The sequence below is a fragment of the Platalea leucorodia genome (assembly GCF_965183815.1).
Source record: "Platalea leucorodia genome assembly, chromosome: 7".
NCBI lineage: Eukaryota > Metazoa > Chordata > Aves > Pelecaniformes > Threskiornithidae > Platalea > Platalea leucorodia.
Window position 1 is genome coordinate 31,291,334 of NC_138829.1, and position 21,577 is coordinate 31,312,910.

The window sequence follows — 21,577 nt, forward strand, 5'->3', positions numbered from 1 at the left end:
TTTTATTTAGTTCTGATATGCTGTATTTCTAAATTAAATTCTGGTTCTTCCACTAAGAATGATAATATGATGAATGATCTTTTTCTTAGAAATTTTGATGTAAAAATATTACAGAATTAAGATTTTTAACTGTAAATATTTACTTATTGCCATCTGATGAAAGTGCATATTGGAAAAAACAATGTGTCCTCTACAGGGAAGCAGGTTTGTGGGAACCACAATTCAAAATTTCAGCTACAACAAGTTACACAACCAGTGTCTTTTTTTTGTTTTGTTTTGTTTTGCAGAGTGTACATTGAAATTTTCATGCTAGTTATGCTCAGAAATATTTTCTAAAGTTAAGTGAATATTAGGTGGTAGCCATGTCATTATAAACACACTTTGATTTTCAAGCACATTTGAAGACTATGGTTGCTGTACATACTTATGTGGGAAAACTGGGAATACTTGAATTGTAACTGAACAGAGAAAGAACACTTTCAGCCATTCAGTCACTCTGGAATACATGCATTTAATACACGCTGTTCTAAGTAAAGACACGGAGGGGGTTTTTTGTTTATGAAGGTCTAGCCTATTTTGAGTATTCCATATAATACCGAAATCAGTCTTAATCACATGTACTGGAATCTAGTTCCTCACAAATGGAGGTATTCAAAGAAAATTTGAACATTATTCATTACTTGTCTAAAAACTGGAAGCTACAATATCATAGATCTATCCACCAGCAGAGGCTGATGCTTTTTTTTTACTGTCCAACTAATTTTACTAAGACAGAGGTACTGAAAGTTGTTTTTCTAAATGTTCACAATGTTCACGTGATAGACTTTTTTTTTAATTTGTTTTTAAACTTACTTGTTGCTTCAGTACCAAGTTCTTCACTCCTTCCATCACAAACTGTGATCCTGTATTCATAACACGTGAAAACAGACTGAAAAACAAAATAAAGATGATACGTAAGACCTTCTTTTTTTAATTTGCATTCTTAAGCTTTATGCTGACATCCAATTCCTATTAAAGTTGATGGGACTTAAGTACCAAGTCATTCAATCTGTCATGAAATATATTCTTCAAACCACACGGCAACCAAGTGTATGGGAATAGACCTATAATCTAGTGGTTAGATCCTCACCTATCATTAGGAGTCTTGAGTTCTAGTCTTTAATCCATTGAATAGTTTATTTTATAACTTCAGCAGCGCAAGGATTTGAGTGCTCCTTTCAAGTGGGTGTCCTAATCACCAGAGTTAACAGAGATGGTCAGTGTCTCCAACCAAACAGTAATTATTCCAAGTGAGACAGCACTGGAATTCTCTCTAACCATACTGCGCCACAGTTTCCTTATGACAGTGACAGTGCATTCCTGAAAGTAAAGTTGGTAATGGGGATTCAAATCCTCTCAAGCATGGAAAGACCCAAGTCCCATATCCTGTATCGTGTATGGGATATATGTACCCTTAGCACAGTCATGATCTCTTTGTTTCATGTCTTGAAATAAGTAACTACACCTTTCAACAAGCAGACACCGAGTCCAGGACATCCTAATGAAAAAGCGGTGTGTTCTTGCACCCCTGACAGTCTCCAAGCCCTGGAGAGAACCAGTTTTGAATACACAGGGCTGTTCTTACCTTCTGCCACTGATTAAATAAGGCTCAAAATGATGGCTGTCATAGATCCATTTCCTGGTGCCAAATTCTTCTCCTATGAGAGCCTGTACATTTAACGTGCAGGTGCAGATATCACTATATTAAGTTACTTTGTTGATTTAGTCACAGATCGCTTTATTTTCCTGTGTGTAAGTCCTATGCATTGTTAAGGGGAGATGAGTGCTTGTAATTGTCTGTAACTTAAAACTTTTTACAAATACAGAAATGTTTTATTCTGGGCCTTGTACAGCACTAATCACGCTTTCAGTACCACTAAAATAAACTGAAAGAACTCAAAGGCTTACAGAAAATTCATCAAAAGCATACCCCAAAGGTTTAGGCGTAGTGTTTCCATAGCTGGTTGGAGCTGAAGCCATCTTAGTGAAAGCCCTGTGAAAGCAGGGATAGAAATGAAATGCTTATCTCATGGCACATACTGCTGTAGAATGTTCCCCTCTGGTCATTTGAAAGTGAAACAACTTCTGCTTCTCAAACTCTTTTAGGAAGTAACTATTTACTACATGCCTCTCTCTGGTCTATAGTTACAATAGTTAAGGAACGGAAAGGAATTAGATTTTATACTTAAAAGACAAAGACTTTATTTTGATACCATGTAAAACTAGAATAACTGATAGGCAGCATGGCCCTTTGGTATGAACCAAAAAAACTTGGAGTCTGAACTGGCACAACTTTTCATTTAATTCAGTAAGTTGTTTCTGTCTTGGATCATTAAGTACACTACTATGTGTCATGCTCAATAGTGTTCTGGCATTACTGGACTTTAGTTTTAAAATAAGATTTGCATGTATTACCAAAATAATGACAGCAAAAAATTACGCCAGAATGAACATTTAAGGATAATTTATGATGTATGAGAAGCAACACATAATTCTTTGATAACAATGGTGAATTCTGTAAAATTACCTAGTTATAGCCTCACGTAGGAGAAAAAAGAAATTACTTACTTCCATTGTTTTATGTAGCTCAAAGGAGCAAGATTACAGCCTGCATCCATCAACGCTTTTTTATACTGCTCCAAATCAATCTGAAATTATGGAGAATTGCAAAAGGTTGAAACTACTCTTAAGTCTCTTTATGTGGAAAGCAGCGTAAGGTCATAGCATTAGCCAAAGTTAAAAACTAATAATAAGTCTTAATCCCATCTCCTACCAAGTATGAAAATATAACTTAAAATGCAATTTGCTGCGAGCAGCTCTCATTAAACTTAACAGTATTTGTGGAATTAAATCCTGTGCACTTTCATATATGGGAACAGTCTTTTGTATCAGCATCTTTAAAAAAACTGACAGAATATTGGTTTCTGTAAAACATCAGAACAGCAAGTAATAAAAAATGAAGAGTTAATATACATTTATAAGAATACTTTCTCTTTGCCTAACCCAACATATTTTTTCTAACACATAATATTTCTACAGTACAATAAAAATCTTCCTTGAAATTAATCACCGGAAGTTCAAAAGAAATATTAAGAAATTGTTTCCTGAATTATTCAGATATTGGCACAAGAAGCATTTCTCCATTATTCACCTACTGGTCAACTGACCCCATTATTTTTGAATATACAAGGACAGAGGGAAGAGAGTCATATTAACACTTTGTTTTATCTACTTCTATTGAGCAGTGGAGCAGAATAATAGAAAGCAGGCCAAGATGTGTCTTGCGGTAACACTGAACTAAGTATTTCAAAAGATAATCTTCCTTCTTAGTAGTCATTCATATCCTTCAAAATCGTAGCTAAAGCTTTGCGAGCAGATTCCCTGATAATACTACAAAGTTCATTTAAAGCTTTAATATTTCCTGGGCATTTCATACTTCACTTCAAAGGAAAGCAGAAATACCTATTTAGTGCTGAAGTGTTACAGAAAAATCTGTGTGGTACAATTTGGTGTTGGAAGCTGTAAAGAACACACATACCTCTGAAGGTGCCTGAGCTGAGCTTATGTAATAGATAAGAAATAATCGCATTTTGTCTTCTGGAGTTCCCGCTGCAGTGAAAAAAAATTAAAATTAAATTTGTAACTATGCTGCTATGTTAGTTGCTCTTCAGTAATAATATATATGTACATTCAGACCTTTAGTTATGACAATAATTGTTATCTATAACCATTGCCTTGTTCAGTGTCTAAAATGGTAGAAAGACATTTAGCAATTTTATTAAAAGTTGGGTTAGACAGGCTCACTGTTTCTGAAAGTTCACTTCCCCCTTTTGCTCGTAGTGAATATTATTCTTCAGATAACATACTAAGTTATGTAGTGGCATTATGTCTCATTTTATGTGGGGATTGCAAGGATTAGCAGGGAGTAGATCCATGAAAGAGGAGACTAAAGAAAAATCATAAAAGTAAAAGCTACAGCACATCATTTTTTTTAGCTCTACAATTTGTTTATGCAGCTCTATGGTTGACTGTACTGAAACATGTGACAGCTGCAAAAGCATTTACGTGAACTTTTGGTCAGGAAAAAGCCCCTGAACTTCCAGCTTGTCTTCAGGAAGGATTTCACCTCCTGAATCATCTTTTGTCACACCACTCATTGGAGAAAAACACCACTACAAATTCTTGGGTAGCACTGTCAACAGCAATCAAAATTCATCTCTGCCAGATCAAAACGATGATATTGGCCATCCTTGTGTTACTTAGACTATAACCTACTACAATCAGAGTTTGAACACCATCTACTTTTTTCTAGAAGAGAATCAATATTAGTAAAGACCACAGTTTCAAAAGAAGACTTCAGAAGTACAACTTCTCAAAACAAATATTTCAAATTCATAATCCAACATTTCATTAAAAAAGCTTGATAGCTTTAGATAGCATATATTTTATAAAAATGCACTTTCTTGTATGTGTGGGTAAGAAAAATTTTTTTTTCCTGGTCCCCGCCCCCCCCAATGTGGATCATATCAGCAGGGGATCATCCAACCTAATTTGCAACTTTTGTTTATAAGTGAGCATATATTTAGTTTGGCAGAAGTTAAGAGTAGGCACTATTATAACGAACATTTATGACTTGGTACAATTTTCTTCTGGGAAATAAGTTTTATTAACCTTTACCAAATACCAGTAAGCCAGAAGATCAAGAACTGAAGAAACTTTGTATTATCTGAACCAAAACCAGCTTTCAAGGTAGACATCCATTTGGGGTCCACTTGGGTAAAAAAGGCACTTAAACATTCTAAATATACAGTGTAACTGACTTTAGTTTGTGTAACTGACTTGGAAACTTGGTTTCCAGCTTCCCAGTTTATAGCTTTGTTTCAGTACTTTGCTGATCACTAAGTTTCAGTTTCAACTGGAATCCTCTGGCACTTGATAGCATTTCCCTCGCTAGGCCTACTTACCACGTCTACAAAACTCCTAGGTTTGTGCTCACAGGAGTGTAAGTGGTCTCATTTACACATGAGAGTAAGTAATATTTCATCGTACCGAAAGATAATAAATTAAAAAAAAAAAAATCTGTGATTGTATTGTGTACACTTTACTAAATCTTAGGAAAACCACTTTGTTCGGCAAAAGTGCTTTACTCTTGACATACTACTGATGTAAATCATAGCTGTGATGAACAGCTATAAGGCTCAGGTCAGTTGCCTGTAAAATGTTCAGTATTTTTTTCTAGGCTGCAGTCTGTGACATCATGGAGAGGGGGGGAGTGCTAAATGTTCTGAAGAAAACTTAACTTGCTAAACCCTAGAACAGAACAATTTTATTTTCCACTCAAAACCCAGCAGGCAGTTGCTGGTAGGGTTTAGGGCTACTGATTAACTACTAGAGCAAAGCAAAACCAGTGACTCCAGTTTTATCGCTACTCCAGGATATAATAATAGCCACTGAACTGGGAGGCAGCTAATACCCTTCAGTGGTATAATAGTAGAAGATAGGAAGAAACACGAGGCTCAAGTTGTTAAGTGGTCAAGTCTAAGTCCTTGTGTGAAGAGTTCTGCAGATATCATTGTCCACAAGACAACTATCCCACAGAGAAAGCAAACAAGTAGTTCACCACTGAACGTGTTGGAAGACTTGATGCATTATTCCTTCAAAATACATGTTTTCTGTTGGTATCTCACAGTGAATCACACAACAGGAACCTGGCCAGTTTTACAAGATAGCACGTCTGGAAATAATCCCTGTGATATAACTTAAATCCTTTTGTTATATAAACTTATCTTAAACCTAGACAACACACATGAAATGCTAACGTGGTACTGTGAACACCTGGACACTTAACTTACGAAGGAAAACTCTAGCTTGGAAATCTAATCTTTCTCTTATGTAAAACCCAGGAACTTTGTTAATAGGAATGTTGATATGATACATTGAACTTGAAAAACAATTTTATATATATACTGCAATCTAAAAACACATAGAAAATGTGGATTCAGGTAAAAAGTAATTGATCCAGTAGGAAATACTAACAAGCATAATAGTTTCTGTTTTCATATCTAAGTATCAGCTGTTCATGCAAACATAAAAGCTGAAATCAAAATAGTACCTGAACAGTTAATTCTGAACATGGAAAAGGACTACTTTGTATTGATGCTTAATAAAAGTACGGATTATACATATTCTTATTAGCCTCATATTAACAATGAATGTCTGTACTGAATTACAGACTGACGCCTGACATTAGATTTTCTGAATGTCTGTTAGTTTCTAAACTTGATCCAATATGACATCTAAAATTTTAGCTCAGACTTCTACCAACCATGTACATTTTTTCTACTGCCTTTTGATTCTATAGCACAGACACTAATAAAAGATTTTTTTAAAAAGTCAGCAGGATTTATATATACTCTTTCCATAAATATGAATCATTATACAAATTCCAAGCATATGTATGTCCAGTATGTAGCTACAAGACTACACACATAAGCATGCAGTAACAAAATATTTTCTTAAAGAGCACACTGGGAAAAGAGCAGGAACCCATGGTCTTTAAATGCTTGAGATTTGCCAATACACTTGCCAATATGCAGACAGGCCCGTGGTCATAACTTAAGTTTTACAGTCTTGCTCTGCAGGTTATTTTGTTCCAGCCAACTGGTATCAGATCATACTGAAATCTGTCAGAGGGTTGTGACATACCTCAGGTTGTGAGAGGGTGAAACCAGAGTTGATGCTATGATACTATGGAAAGCTGAGAACCCATTCTAGTCTCGACCTTTTACAGAAAGACCCCTAGTGACTCCTGCTAATAGAAAATTGGAGTATCACCCGGTGTGTAAAGCTTTGTTATGCATGAACCATATATGAAACAGAAGCTGGGGGGCACTGCTCTTAGATGATGAAAACAGACACGCCACAGCTGGGTCAAGGCATGCAAAACTTTAGGTGAGTCTCTCCGTGAACTGGCCAACGTACATCTCGCTTCCCATCCATCATCACCTTCTCCCATCCATCTTTTTCCTCACACAAGCAAGAGCTACCACCATTACAAGCCCTTAACGTAACCAAATTCTATGAAATGCCCTTTTTCATTCTGTTTGTAAGGTATGCGTGTGTTATAAAACATGCAGTAGGAAGAATCCTTATTGTTCAGACCACACAATTCCATGCCATACTAATAAATACTACACTAATAAAAACAAAAGTTAAAATATTTTGACCTTCAGAAACAAGGAGTTAGGAAAGGATTTTAGTGGAGCTGCAAAAGTTGCCAATATTTCGGACATTACTCAACCAAAATACTAAACTCTCTAGACCACTACTAAAAATCCAAAAAAGCTGCTTTCCTTACAAGTCTTGCACTGCTTGCACATAAGCTCTTTACCAAACCTGAAGTCGCAGCAGGTACAGATTTTGTTGTATATCTTAACAAATTTTATACCAAGTTCAGATTTAAAGTACTCACCATCTGGGTCAGAAATCATGTCCAGAAGAGATTTATCCAGAGCGGATTTGCTCATTATTTTTTCCTCATATTCAAAATACACATCCAGCTTTCGACTCTGTTTAAGAGTAAGTGTTAGGGTTAACATCTTAACACTGTGAAAGAATATTTATTTCCTTTTTAAAAAGGTATATAGTTTTAGCTATCAAGAATGTTTTTAAAAAATATTTTTAAATAAATTATCAGTAAAAATAACTGGTGCTTGCATTATAATATGCTTTTATTAACTCTCAGAAAATTGATGCTTATGTAATTCTCATACGAAAAGTAAAAATGCAAGTTAAGCAAGGGACGTTTGACATGCAAATATTAAACTGGAAGAAGAGCTTTGTTTTTAACTATGGTTTTGCCATAGCTGAAAGCTACATGACATCATACGTAGTGTTATGCTGCAATAGGAAAAAACAATGCTCAAGTGAGTATTATGCCATATAATTGCATTGCAATACATCTGCACGAACAGCCAAGCTTTGTACTTTGCGACCATCATATCGTGAACTACAACCTAAAGATAGAAAAATGCATTCAAAACCTTATTTAAAAAACTTCTGTTACATCACAGATCATTAGGAGCGTTTGAACATTAAAATGTAGCATCACAACAAACATTACAACTACTCCGCTTACAAAACCTTAATACCTGGTAACTAACTAAATCCTGGTGTTTGGACACATTCAGTGGCTCAAAGAGGAGACCGGCAGAGCGGATCTCCACCTCGTTGCCTTGAAAGTGTTTCAGCTCCACATCATACCCATTGGGAGAATGACATGGTATTGCCAGAGTGAGGCAGGAGTCACCAGGGGTCTTCTTGGGTTAAGAAATTCAGGAAATTGTGCCTGATGGTGCTGACGCATGCAAGGCTGCTATGGCACCTTCTAACCCAGCGCAGCGGCTGTTGTAATGACAGCAACATAAAAACTTTACAAGTCTGGTTTTCACGTTTTTGAATTCTGCTAAAATTATTCCTGATATAACAAATAAGGAAATGGAATTTTAAAGAAACAGTTATTTCACCCCCCCACCCCAAAAAAAGGAAAAAAAAAACCAAGAAAAAAAGGTACTTCTCTAGCCTAAGGATGTTAGGATGTTTCACCTTCTGAATATTGTAAGTTCATCAAAGAAGAGTTGGAGATTACAATACAAAATAAGACATAAGTCACAAGAATATTTTAATATTGAAAGCCTTTAGCAATCAGCTTATGATGCTGGTAGCTATATAATGCTTCTACTTCTCATTCACCATCTACTGAATTCATTGAGAAGAGCAGTTACTTGCAGAACAGCAACTTAATTTAAAGCCTTTGTGGAAGCTTGTAATTACAGCTTATAAAGTAAATTACCAGGAAGAGTGCTCAAAAAATGACCCCTAGCTACTTTTACGGGCAGAAGGATGTCTTCTGTTGTTTGTCATAGTGACTATGAGTACATATAAAGTGTATGAAGTGACAGAAAAACCAAAAAGAGGTAGGGCTTCTTTCAAGCTGTATTTACCTTGAACTCATGTTAGAAGAGCAGTCACAGCCAAATTTTGGTAGTTACGCTACTGTAAAACCCTGGATTAATCCTGCATTTAGCCAAAGTTAAAGTGATTATCAGTGGTTATGTTGCACTAGTTTCAAGTCTGAATAGAACTGAACTACCAGCCTTTTTCCAAGTCCTTACTTCAGATGCAATTTGGTATCCGGCACAGCAGACACGTTCTGTGACTTCAATTCTACAGCATCTTGGAGACTATCTGCGTTATAGTTTCCTTAACTCTCTCTAGAGAGATAAAACAATTGCAAAGAAACTACTACAATTTTTCTAGTCTTTCCATTATATTCACTTGCTTTTTGTGTTTTAACTACATTTGTATCTCCTTACATGGAGCTAAATTCAATGTGTTTAAGTTTAAAATATTTTTCCCAGACAAAAGGCATCCAACAAACAAAGGATTGTCTTGAAATGTGGAAACTTAATCTTATTAAGGTAAATATATTATTGTTGAATTTGGCAATGTCCATATTATCTTAGCTGGTGATCTGTTTAAGACAAATATATTTGGGATGGCATGTAAAAATGTACAACATAAAAAAAAAAGATTCACTAATTCACTGTATTTGTTTACAGATCAACTTCTAAATAAAATTATGTAATGCAAACATGAGATACTTTCAATTGTAAGAACAGATTTACAGTTGTTAACTTACTTGGAGCACAAACTAGGTAAAATTCTTCTCAACCATGTGCAATTTTATGACTGTTTGACTAAGACTGCTGAACAAAACAGACTAACCACAGCAAAGAAAACCCACTTGTTGCATATATTTGCTGTACTTTGAGCCTAAACTGAACATTAATGGTACATGTACACTCACTCTTGTACAAAATTTTGGACAATTACTTTTGAAGTGTGAACTTAGCACTCTCTGGGGAAAAAAAACCCAAACTGAAAATCCTAAAATTTCAGGTCCTTTATTTCTATCCACAATCAGAGGGAAGCAGCAACATAAAATTTACGAGACTTTTTTGATGCGACAAAAGCACGAACTAAAGCGATGGATCAATATGGTGAGTCTATTCAGCTGCTTCTTCACTAGATAACTAGAAGGTTATTAGCAAAGATGCTAATTAGGGCAATATTTTTCTCGTACTGGTTCGCTAGGAATTAGATGGACCCCTAATCAAATTTCATATGGATTACTGAATAGCCTTAAACACTACTAGTTACCTTTTGACAGATTTCGCAGATATGCCACAGCAATGAGACAGTTACTTCCCGAACAGCCAACTTGTCTAAGAAGTGCTGATAAGAAGCAGATGTCCCATTTAATTTAAGTAACTGCAATTTTGCTCACTCAATGGCAAACTCACAGACATGTCAAGAGGAAAAGCTGGGGAATAGGAGCTAAACAATCCTGTAGATTCAATAAAAACGACAGCAGAGAAGAGGTTCTTACGGGTGCCAAACTGGCAGTCGAGGTGAAGAAAAATAATAATAAAAAACAACAATAAAATCAAGACGCATTTACATTTACAGTTATTCCCTTTCTGCCTCCTGCTCTTGATTTCCTACTATGATGCCTTGTTCCACACCAATCTCATTCAGGAGACCTTTCTGACTGCCACTTCAGGGACAGGATCTGTACTGCAGTTAAAGCACTACACTTCAGCTTGCTGTCTTTTTTTTTTTTTCTTTTAATATATTTGTGAAAGCTTTCCATTTACCATCTTTAGAAACAGGCTGTTTGTAAGCCAAAACTTATTTTAGGGAAAATTACTGAAGCGCATGGGAATCTCTACCTGAGCACTGTACTCCAGAATGAACACAAAATTTCTTCTTTTTTAAGCAGAGAAGTGGAAGCAGGACCCATTGAAATCTCTTAGAGGGTCATTTTTGTAATGACTTGTAGAAGGCTCTCCTATCCTCTTTACGGTACAAAGGTTCTTCCTTTTAGCAAGAGAGAGAACATGCAGAAGAAAAGAAATTTTCTACGAAATTCCTGGGAGGCATTTCTCAAAGAAAACAACCAGAAATAACAGCCCCTAGAATGAGTGAGGTTGGTCAGGTAATTACAGTGTTGCTCCTATCAAGGGGAAGAGAAACTCTGGGAGAAGGCTGAAAGTGGCAGCTACAGCCAGTTCCCTTTGACTGAACTGCACAGAATGATGCTGGAAAGGTCACTGTAACTGAACTCAGAAAAAAAGCTGTTGTTTACTGGAGAGTTACTCAATTATCAGTTCTGAACTACAGAAAAACACCCTGGACCACTGTGACTTATGTATTTCACAAACACATATTGTTTCTGTTCACATGGTAAGCCAAAAATGTAACCTCATTTAAAACAGAGTAGTTAGAACAGTAGAATTCCTTTACAAAATATGAATTTGATAATTTGAAAGGCTATTGACAATCCCAATAATGGAGTCATTCAAAGTATCAGGCCTTGAGATCAAGCAAAATCAGAGATACATGATAAGAAAATTACGTAGGAATTAAAAAAAAACCCTAAACCGAACAAGTGTAAGTCATCTAAGACAGATAATAATTCACATAAAAATCTGCCACTTAAATTCATATGTATAGAATTCTAGCAAGATGTTATCTAATCTACCCCCTCTCCAATTAATCATTGTAGAAAAGTGTACATGTATACCTTTTTACATGCCACAATTTAACATACCTCAGTAATCCTAGTACTTGTATTAGAATGACATGCAAAGATAAGCATTACTTGAAGCTCTAAAGCAGCTAGAAAGATAGCCGTAATTCTAGTCCTAAATCTGTTATCTGTTGGGTACAGTCTTTCAGTCATCAACTTCTTCAGAGAAAAAACAACCAATGCAAAACAAGGATGCATTTATTGTAAGCACAGACAATAACTACTTGACGGTTCCCTTTGTGCAAAAAGTGATGCATTCTTTCCATTATTTTACTAAACACTTAGATATGCCAGAAAACTGCCAGGACCCCTGAGTATGTGATTAATTTCTGGTTTCCTCTTGCTGTGTCTTAGAAAATGATCCAAGACAACGTGGAAAGCAGCTGTAAACTGAACACTAAAATATGACCATGAGAAAAATTAAATTCACTTAGTGTATCTAAAGCAGGTCTTCTAGCATTCTTTGCACTGATTCTCATATATGTAACAAAGAAAAATGCTCAAATACTTAATGTAGTAAAAAAACATAACTGACAATGCAAACAGTCTATTTTAAAGCATGAATGTGCTTCCAGATTTCTTTAAAAGTGAAAATATAGTAGCCTGAAGAAGAGCATGGTGCCTCACTAGCTCCTCATGGCTGACCACTTGCCAAAAAAAATTCTCTCTTATCCTAATATGGTTTAATTATTTAACTGTATATAAAACCTATTAACCACAGCCTCAAGATGCCATCAAAATTTCTTTTAAAAGTACCGGCTGAGATATTGCCCTTTTTTAGAGTATTTTTGAGGAATCCATTAGCTAGCATATCATCCTTCATGTTAAAATTCCACACCTCAAGATAGAAAGACACTTTTTTTTATAACACTGGAGAGTGAAAAGAGGGGAGAAAATGGACAGGACAAAGCAGTTGGAAGAAACTTTACATTCATTCAGTGAAAAGGCTTTAGCGTAGGTAAATTCCAACAGAAAAAAAACATGTGCTTCTGCGTTAGTTTGAGCTTAAGATAGTTTCCTAAATATCGGGAGATGAAGGAAGTTATTCTTTCCAAATCAAAAGAAAAGAAGATACAGATGCCCATATCATCAATATATTGAAGAAACTGCATGCCCATTTATCTCACAATCTTCTTTGACAGCTATACAGTAAGACGGTAAGGAGCCTGAGCACTTCGCAATACCAGAATTAAGACTCATTTATGGAGAAATGGATGACCACTCCCTGGGAACTCTCTAATAGCAGGGTCCCTGTCAGAGGAGAGAGCCAAAGTGCTAGTAGAGTGCTACAGCAGAGAGACCCTAAGGTAATTCCTTCCACCTCTAGGTAACAGAAAAGTGTGTCACTATCACCTAACGGCAAACGAACAAGCGCATCTGACTCCGGTCCATTCCCAAGAGGACACTGACGATCAAAACTGATGTTACTGCCATTTCACGTTCTGCTCTGAAACCTGGCCTCCATCCAACAAATAATATACAAAATACTACTGGTGTAGGCCTGCCATTACCATCTCGGTATCTTTCTTAGAAAAGTGAATTTACAGACAAGGCATCAAATAAAATATTGACATTGTCAGCTTCTATTTTTTTTTTCAATGGTATTAATGTACTGCTTTTAAATTGCCAGATATGAAAATTGACATGCCTAATACTGCAAAAGCACATAAACTAGCCCCTACAGTAATGAGCCAAACATAGAGACACACTTACATCTCTTCCCCAATTTTATAAATATGTAAAATTAATTTATTCATTAAAATTCAGAAGTAAGCCTTTGTTCATTTATAGGACTTAGTTTAAAAAAATTCAGTAGCAGTAATAACTGAGGACAGATCTTATGCACTTTATAAATGTTAGTTAGCTTCAAAACGCATCGCCTTCCATGAATTATTAACAGCACGGGGTAAAATTTTCTAACTATTGATTTTCAGTGAGACTTGGTGCTTGAATCACTTTCAAAAACAGAATTTCAGTGTTTCTGAGAGCCTCATCTATAATTTCTGTTCTTGTACTGTGAAAACAGATCCATCTTCCAAGTTATCCTAGTAGTAACCATGGTCTTTACTTGATACTGAAACCATCTCCAAGTTCTCTGATACAAGAGCAGCAGACTTAAACAGAGAAGAGGACAAGCATCCTTCTGAAGTGCTTAAATTATGCACAAGACGTCTAACACAGACTCTGCTTGAAAGACCAGTTTAGTAACTTCCATCATTATTGCCACACCTCTGGGTATCATTTTCATTGGTGAACAGTAAACAGTACCCTTCTGATAAACACATACAGAACAGCTAATTGCTTATGACTGAAGTCATGACTTGCCATGACACATCCCTAAAGTAAACTAAACACTTCCACCACAAACTTATTTTAGAAAGACTTCAACCTACAATTGGCCCTCCAAGTCATGGGGGTTGGGCAGGAGGCCAACTACCTCCTCCCGGAAAAAAAATAAAAAGTAGCAGAAACGACAAGCATCAATTTTCTGAGATGGAGAAAATCAGTAATGAAGTGAGGAGGAGGAGATGGAACTGGATCGGTCATGTCCTGAGGAAAAAACCCAACAGAAGACTGCGCTGTGGCCCTTGGACTCCAGAGCACGCAGCCGCAGACCGATCGAAGTGGAAGAACGATGTTCGCGCCCTGTGTGCCTCCTGGCACTGAGAGAATTCAGATTCAGATTCAACCTACAATAAAGGTTGCGGCCATCAGAAAAAAAACCCAAGAGAGTATACTAGTAAATCCTGATACGAAAAAAATGGATATGTTTACTTCGCTTTCCATGCAGTGGAAAAATTCAAACAGTCAATTTCAAACAATTCAACAATTTCAAACAATTCAACAATTTCAAAATTCATTCCCTCTCACCCTTCAACACTAAGTAATGTTCTACAGTGATTTCTGTAAAAGGTAGTGCAATTGAGAAGGCTCACTTTCTTATCTTACTTCACTGGCTCAAATATATTTCTCCAGGTAAGGAGCACTACTGATAGAAAACTGAAGTTGGAGAGGAAATCATACCTTTATATGCTCCAAAACGGCTGTTGCAACATTTGTATGAAGATCAATGAGCCTCTTCTTTTCCAGAAGTTCTGGAAGAGAGCTGAAGAGATTAAATACAAACTAACCTGCTGAATTGCACAGTTAGTTGAATTGTGTATTGTATACAGTCGGTACAAAAAAAAATGATAGAATCATAGACATTCTGGGTTTTAAAGATGATTAAAATCTAAAATGATAGAATACAGTAGGATTGGAAATAAAAAATTAAAAAGTATAGATGCAATGATTCTTGTAACAGAAGGACGTTACCCATATGTAATGTAGTAAAACAGGTTTTTACCTTGACTAGGAAAAAATATACATAATGTGGGTAATTTAGTATTCCTATTGAAAGCCTGTGGTCAACAACAGATATATGCCCTGCTTACGTAAACAAATAATCTACTAGAATTATGGCTTATATAATCAACATTTAGTTCATGTCTGATACATATAAATGTGTCAATATCTGCCAAATAATATCATCTGCCAAATAATATCAAATAATGTCAAAAAATTATTAAATACTATTAAATAATAATAATAATATCTGTCAAATAAACACAGAACCTCTGGATGTCCTGGAATTTGCCACAGGTGCTTCTGCATAGAACACAATTCTCTATGCAGGATTCATGACTGAAATCTTTTATCGTGTGAAATGGGAAACTGAATGGTTAAGTTTACTTCGTAGAAAGTATGTTACTTAAGATGTTGTGATCTGCATGATTTTCACTGCTGGCACTTAGGCATCACATGTATAGAAGCCTGCTCAGGGTCTATACACTTTCACATCCAAAAGCACCCTGGACAGACAGTGTCTTGCTCAGTTTAATAATAAGTGGATGAGAAGGCACTTAATGACATTGACTGCATGTCCCGAAGAACCATGAAGTTAAGTAACCATACTTTCTTTCCTCCTTTAATAGATTATAAAATCTATGTCACCTATAATGATTAGCCATTAATGTCCTTATAGCTGGAAGATGATTAGTATTGCCTTTGTAAAGGACTGCATTTAAAAAAAGAAAGAAAAAAAAAAGAAGACAGGACATCCTCTATGTTAGAACCTCTAGTTTTTAATTACTAATAGATATTCCAAAGTTTTCTAGAAATTGTAAAGCCTAAGACAACTCTGAAGAGTATCTTCTTCCTGCTAGCAGATGATGGACAACAAAACAGCAAAGCCTAGTCTAATTCTTCCAGCAGAAACATGCCTAAATGGAAGATCTTAATGGTATTTGGACTTCTTAGCATAATCCTCAAGATTAGAGTCGAAACATTGCGATAGGAGAGTTTACTGTGTTTACACTTTTCTGAAGGGGGACAAGATTTTCCTAAATAATGCCAGATTACAGAAAACAGTCTTATAGATTACAGTCATATAGAGGCTAACCGAACAGTAAAACTTCCTGATGAAGCTCTAGTGATATGATTTTTTTTTTTTTTTTTTGCTATCAGGACACTGGGCATACCACCCCATCTATCCGCAGAATAATTATCATTCCTTCTTCCTTCTGATTGGGGTCTTAGCGAAAGGCAGCAAACTGAACATCTCCCTTCTTCAAGGCATCAGTGGAATGAAAAACAGATTTACAATGAGGAACAAGTCTAAATCTCAGACTTGCAGTGTCATCCATGGTGGCTAGGTCTCCAAAAGCAGGAGAGTAAATTTCCCATGCAGAGGTCTTAATGACTACAATCTTGCCTACAGATGTTACAGGAAGTACGTTAATCAAAATATAATCAATTACACACTGTGCAAAGCAAGCAGATGCTTCAGGAAGCAAATTTCACTAACAATTTTTCAGGGAAGGAATGCAGAGGTAGGTAGTTGGGTTTTTCTGGTGGAAGAGTGTAAGCAAATCTGTGATGCACTTAGATTATTCTGCCTTGCTGAGGAAACACTCCAAAGCCAGGTGTAGAGGGCTCACACACACACACATGCTGTGGAAGTTACATGTGCAAGTACTTGTCTAGGACATTGGATTCAACTTTACCAGAATTATAAAGCATTTAAACTCTACTATTGAGCCGAATAGCCTACTTTTACAGCTGTTTATTTCAAAGGATATTAAAAGTGAAATGACAGAAAGAATTAGAAATGGTTCCCAATTAATTAAACAATAATGTGTTATTGATTACTTACCTGACAGCTGAAGTTAGCTTAGCTGTATTATCAGAAAGCATACTTATTGCCCCTTCATCCTCCCCTTCTATACCCTGGGTTTTGGGGAAGGGTTTGGAAAGAGGAACAAAAATAGTCATAATAAATACAAAGATCACACATGCAAATACAGTCAGTACATTCAGAACCTATTTTCTCATAATGGTATTAGTGTCTGGATGCATTTTACAGTTATTATGGAAATTATATCCATGTAACGCCAATAAACGCAAGAAATTGAACCTTCTCATGAAATATGGTACTTCCAGTCCGACTTTTAAGATTGTATTATGCCTGAAATTCAGCATGCGCTGATAATTTTTGTGGGGTGCATGACAGAGTGGGCTAAGTACCTCTACAAGTCCTATTGTGCTTTACATAAAGCACATATAGGTGATAAAACTTACCATGATACTTTTAAGTCGTTTGACTTCATCTTCTTGAGCTCTGTAGGATTCCAGTTCTTGCTGAACAGACTCAGCTACCTCTGGAAAAGGACTAATGCAATACTCTGCATTAGGCTCAGTTAAATGAACAAACTGAAACACTAGAACCAGACAGGTTGCAAACGTTGAAAACGTTTTCAGAAATATCAATACACAAATCATGCAGCAGTATCAAATCAGGTAAAATAATGACATCTTACTGCAGGTTTACTTAAACTTTCTCAGATATATTCACTGCTTTCAATATTTTACATAATTTTGATTTTTGTGGTGTGTAACAAAAAGCTAATATATAATTAATATTGACAATGAATATTGACAATGATTATTCCTTAAAAAAAAAAAAACAAACTGCAAAAATATTTTTAAAGAAGCTTAAAAATAGAACTACCATAATATGAAGAATATTTAGAATTTATATCTTGACTAAATTAATATAAACTCTGTACATATGCAGCTTACCTGCCCTTATGCTTTTGCCAGAATTTATCAGATGCAGTTAAATCATAGGACTTCTTATTCTTTTTCTTAGGTCTAGCACCTGCTGGAGAACTTTCCATTCCTGTTGATTCTTCCAAGTTAACTCTATTCAAATGGAAATCCTAAAAAAAGAGGAATCTTATGTAAATATTTGACAGTTATTAATTATTTAATCGGTCTTTTATACTCAACCAATTACCTTCTAAAATAGTTTCTGAAAAAAAATATTAACACAGCTATTTATTAGAATTTCATAAGAGGGCAGGAAACAGTTTACTAACTAACTAGATAACAAAAACAGCAATGCAGGAACTCCAAAATTACTCACACTTATTAAAAAACCACCAAACAAAGCAACAAATGTTAAGCAAAAACATCTGATTGTCTCACATGCAAGCAATCTTCTGCCACTGAATTCTGAACACTGTTTTCTGTACGGAAAATAAATTATTTAGCAATAACTGAGCTCTAACAACTGACCAAAACTTTAAAGTAACAGAAGTTTCTGTGTTGCAGACAAAAAATGTTTCTAAGGCTTAATTCCACTTACACAACTACAGCAAATGTATCGAAGCTGTAAAGAAGCTCATGTTATCAGCAACAGGAATATCCACTGCGAGGACTACTTAGCTACACCTTCACAGCTCTTTCCCTATTTTTTTAAACACTACTGAAATAGCGAGTGCATGATAAAGCAACAGTTTGAAACAAAGCTGCTATTTCTCCATATAGCTTTTCTTCTTCCACAGATGCATGAACCTAGAAACTACATCTTTTTGCTAGATGACACAATATAATGTGTCAGCACACTGCTCCCTATATGTCTTATGGTTCTTTCCCCCATGACTTTTGCCAAGGACAGCTCTGTATTTTCTGCAGCATACATATTCCCTCTGGTTTTCAACAAAGATTAACAAGTACTGCACTTGCTGACTTTATTCTAACCCTTTCCAAGAACATATAGAATTTCAAAGGTGGTCTTTGCTTGGCAAATAATGATAAAGAGAATCAAATTTTCAATGATACAGAATCTGCCACGAATCTTTTAGAATAGATATTTTTTCCAGAAATAAAACTCCACTTTATTATGTTCATTACAGTATACAGAACTAGATCACTATAAGTGAAATTGTCAAATAAAAATTTAAAATGTTTCTTGTTATCCCTTGGCAGAGTTCGCACTTAAAATGAAATACTACAAATGATCCAGGCCAGAATAGAAACAAAATGAAGTAGCTACTCAAAGGAAGCACATGCAGTCAATGAACACAAACATCATCTTACAAGATGTGTTTAATGTTTCAGCAAAAAAAAGAGTATTTTTCAAGTATGTATGTTCTTATACATATAAAAACTTAAAGGGGAAAAAAGAAATCATTTGACTACAAACTCAGCTGTAAATTTTATGTTTTGGCTCAATTTAACTCACCAGTGACCTGGGTTTCCAAGTTAGTTTTGGCATTCACAAGGAGTTTTACCAAAATTATTCTTATTGATTAGTGTTCTAAGTGTCCTTTCACCTCCCCATTTTGCCTTTATGAGGCTTTCTATCCATGCCTCCCATTTTTCTGTATCCATTCCTGAAAGGTTTTTTATTCAAAAATGGGAATCTCTTCATACAAGCCTGCTTATGTGTAGAAACACCACCATTATAATCTAAATGAATGCAGCACACAATTTTGTGGCTGGGTTACCGTTTAATTCAACACCCCACAGAATTTCATGGACTACTGTAACTGAGAGCTTAAATGAAAAACAAATTACTTGAAAGCACAATTTACATAATCATCACCTTGGTAACACTTTCATAGTTACAATTTATGGCCTTTTAAAAGGCTACTGCATTTATTTCATGAAATATTATGCTCAGTATGTGAAGAACCTGACATGTTTGCCTTCAAGGTTAATAACTTGACTGGTTCTGAAATTGAACTTTTGCCCTTGACATGGAATCACAGGCCACTTGGTTACAAGTTCACTAGACAAATTCATAATCCTATCAACTCAGTCAAAAATTAGATGCAACATGCAATGTTTAACAAGTTGTTCCAGAGAAACTACTGAAGCCTGATGCAGTACAGATAAATATCCAACGATCCTCAAATCACTCATCTAGTGTTACCCTAATACCCCTCCGTATTTGTAGCAGTAGTTGTCCTCAGCTTCCGCTACATCTTTGATCCCTCTGCATCTTGATGCACCAAAGTCCTACCCCAACACATGCCTGAGGCCACCCAACCTCACCTTCCCTACCTAGCAGCTGAGTAGGAGGCAAGTACATGGAGCTTTGCATGGATTTACTATCTAGTAAGTGAGCATTTGCTGATTAAATGGTTGGCAGGTAGCAAGCCAAAATAGGTGCAGACCTTGTGCAATAGCATTTACAACTATAAAAATTATAATTTGGGTTTCCACCCTCTACTCTTTCATTTATTTTCAAAAGAAACCTGTAGAAATTCAGTACTTCTATTTGCAAGTCTCTGGCCCGTTCAACAGTTACTGGAGAAAACACAGTGCAAACCGTGGTTTTTTTTCATATATGCCTTTCCTAAAGAAACCAGGCCAAAAATGGTTTATTTGTAAAAAGCACCCTTAAGTTTACAAGGAAGGGACTTTTCATAAGGAATGAATTACATAGAACAGAATTTTAAAGTGTCCTAAAACATCCCATTAGTGCTAAAATATTTTCATCGTAGCAATGCAAGTTTCTGGACAACACTGTATGTATGACTATACAGTTCACAACTTTGTATACAAACACGTATGGGCATGCGCATATTTTACATATTCCTCTAACAGTCTCAGTAATAAAACCAAAATATTTCTCAAAGCTAGATATTGATATTATTTGCATGACTAACTCTACAGTATAAAAAAGCCTCCAGATAGTAATTATCCTTACTCATATTATCTTTTATTATTTACTCAGTAACTATATGCGAAATGCGTAAATGTTAGCTAAATAGTATTTGCTTTCATTCAAGTACATTTGTACTACCGGTTCTATAAAATAAACTTGAGGAAATAAAAGTGGTTTACGGCTATCTGAATTTCCAAGAAATTATTAAAAAATCTATTTTAGATTCTTCACTGTATCCTCCACTTGGTATCTCTATATTGAACACCTACGACACCTTGTGGAGAAAACCAGAAATAGGTATTTTTAGAAATTCAAACTAATACTAAAATCAGCTTAAAAACTCATTAAAAGCATTTATTTTTCAAAATTGAATTGCACTTAATAGAGTTTGGAGTTTACATAACATAAAAGATCATGAACTACTAAAGAAAAGCTAGGATTGCTGAATTACCTACCTTTTGATAATATCAAGATTTCAACTTTTTAACCATTTTCTAAGTTATTGCTAAATGAACCTTCTAGAGAAAATCTTCCAAGTTGTTTTTTACTAAACAACTTCCAAATAAAACAGACAAAACATAATTTGGATTAAGAGAGAATCTGGTATTAAGTTTAATAACAAACTGAGTGAAAAAATAGTTTGGGTAACAAAATCAGATTTATTCTTACCAGAACATCATGCACTAAAGCTTGGTATGTCCAAGTATGATGTAGAGGAGTTGCTAAGTCTATGTTTCTGTCAACAAGGACTAATAGGGGCCTTTGGAAGCTGAAAAGACGACACTGCATTAGTACTTCTTTAAACATGTTTAGAACACCCCAGTAACATCCTGAGTGATATCAGCCACCTTCTATATCATATTTCAAGTTAAAAGCCAGATTGCCTA

General features: G+C 35.5%; 1 protein-coding gene across 2 annotated transcripts in view; it reads right to left on the reverse strand.

Moving 5' to 3' along the window:
• The window catches only part of SCFD1 (sec1 family domain containing 1), a 55,674-nt gene that overhangs the window by 17,131 nt on the left and 16,966 nt on the right, over positions 1-21,577 (reverse strand). For both annotated transcript variants that reach the window (XM_082316740.1, XM_082316741.1), the window contains exons 10-19: positions 21,360-21,459; positions 17,813-17,952; positions 17,312-17,402; positions 16,887-16,960; positions 14,717-14,798; positions 7,511-7,607; positions 3,578-3,648; positions 2,608-2,687; positions 1,970-2,032; positions 853-928 (exon numbers count right to left, since the gene is read on the reverse strand). In XM_082316740.1, the coding sequence (XP_082172866.1) occupies positions 853-928; positions 1,970-2,032; positions 2,608-2,687; positions 3,578-3,648; positions 7,511-7,607; positions 14,717-14,798; positions 16,887-16,960; positions 17,312-17,402; positions 17,813-17,952; positions 21,360-21,459 (874 nt within the window). The remainder of the gene's footprint in view (positions 1-852; positions 929-1,969; positions 2,033-2,607; positions 2,688-3,577; positions 3,649-7,510; positions 7,608-14,716; positions 14,799-16,886; positions 16,961-17,311; positions 17,403-17,812; positions 17,953-21,359; positions 21,460-21,577) is intronic.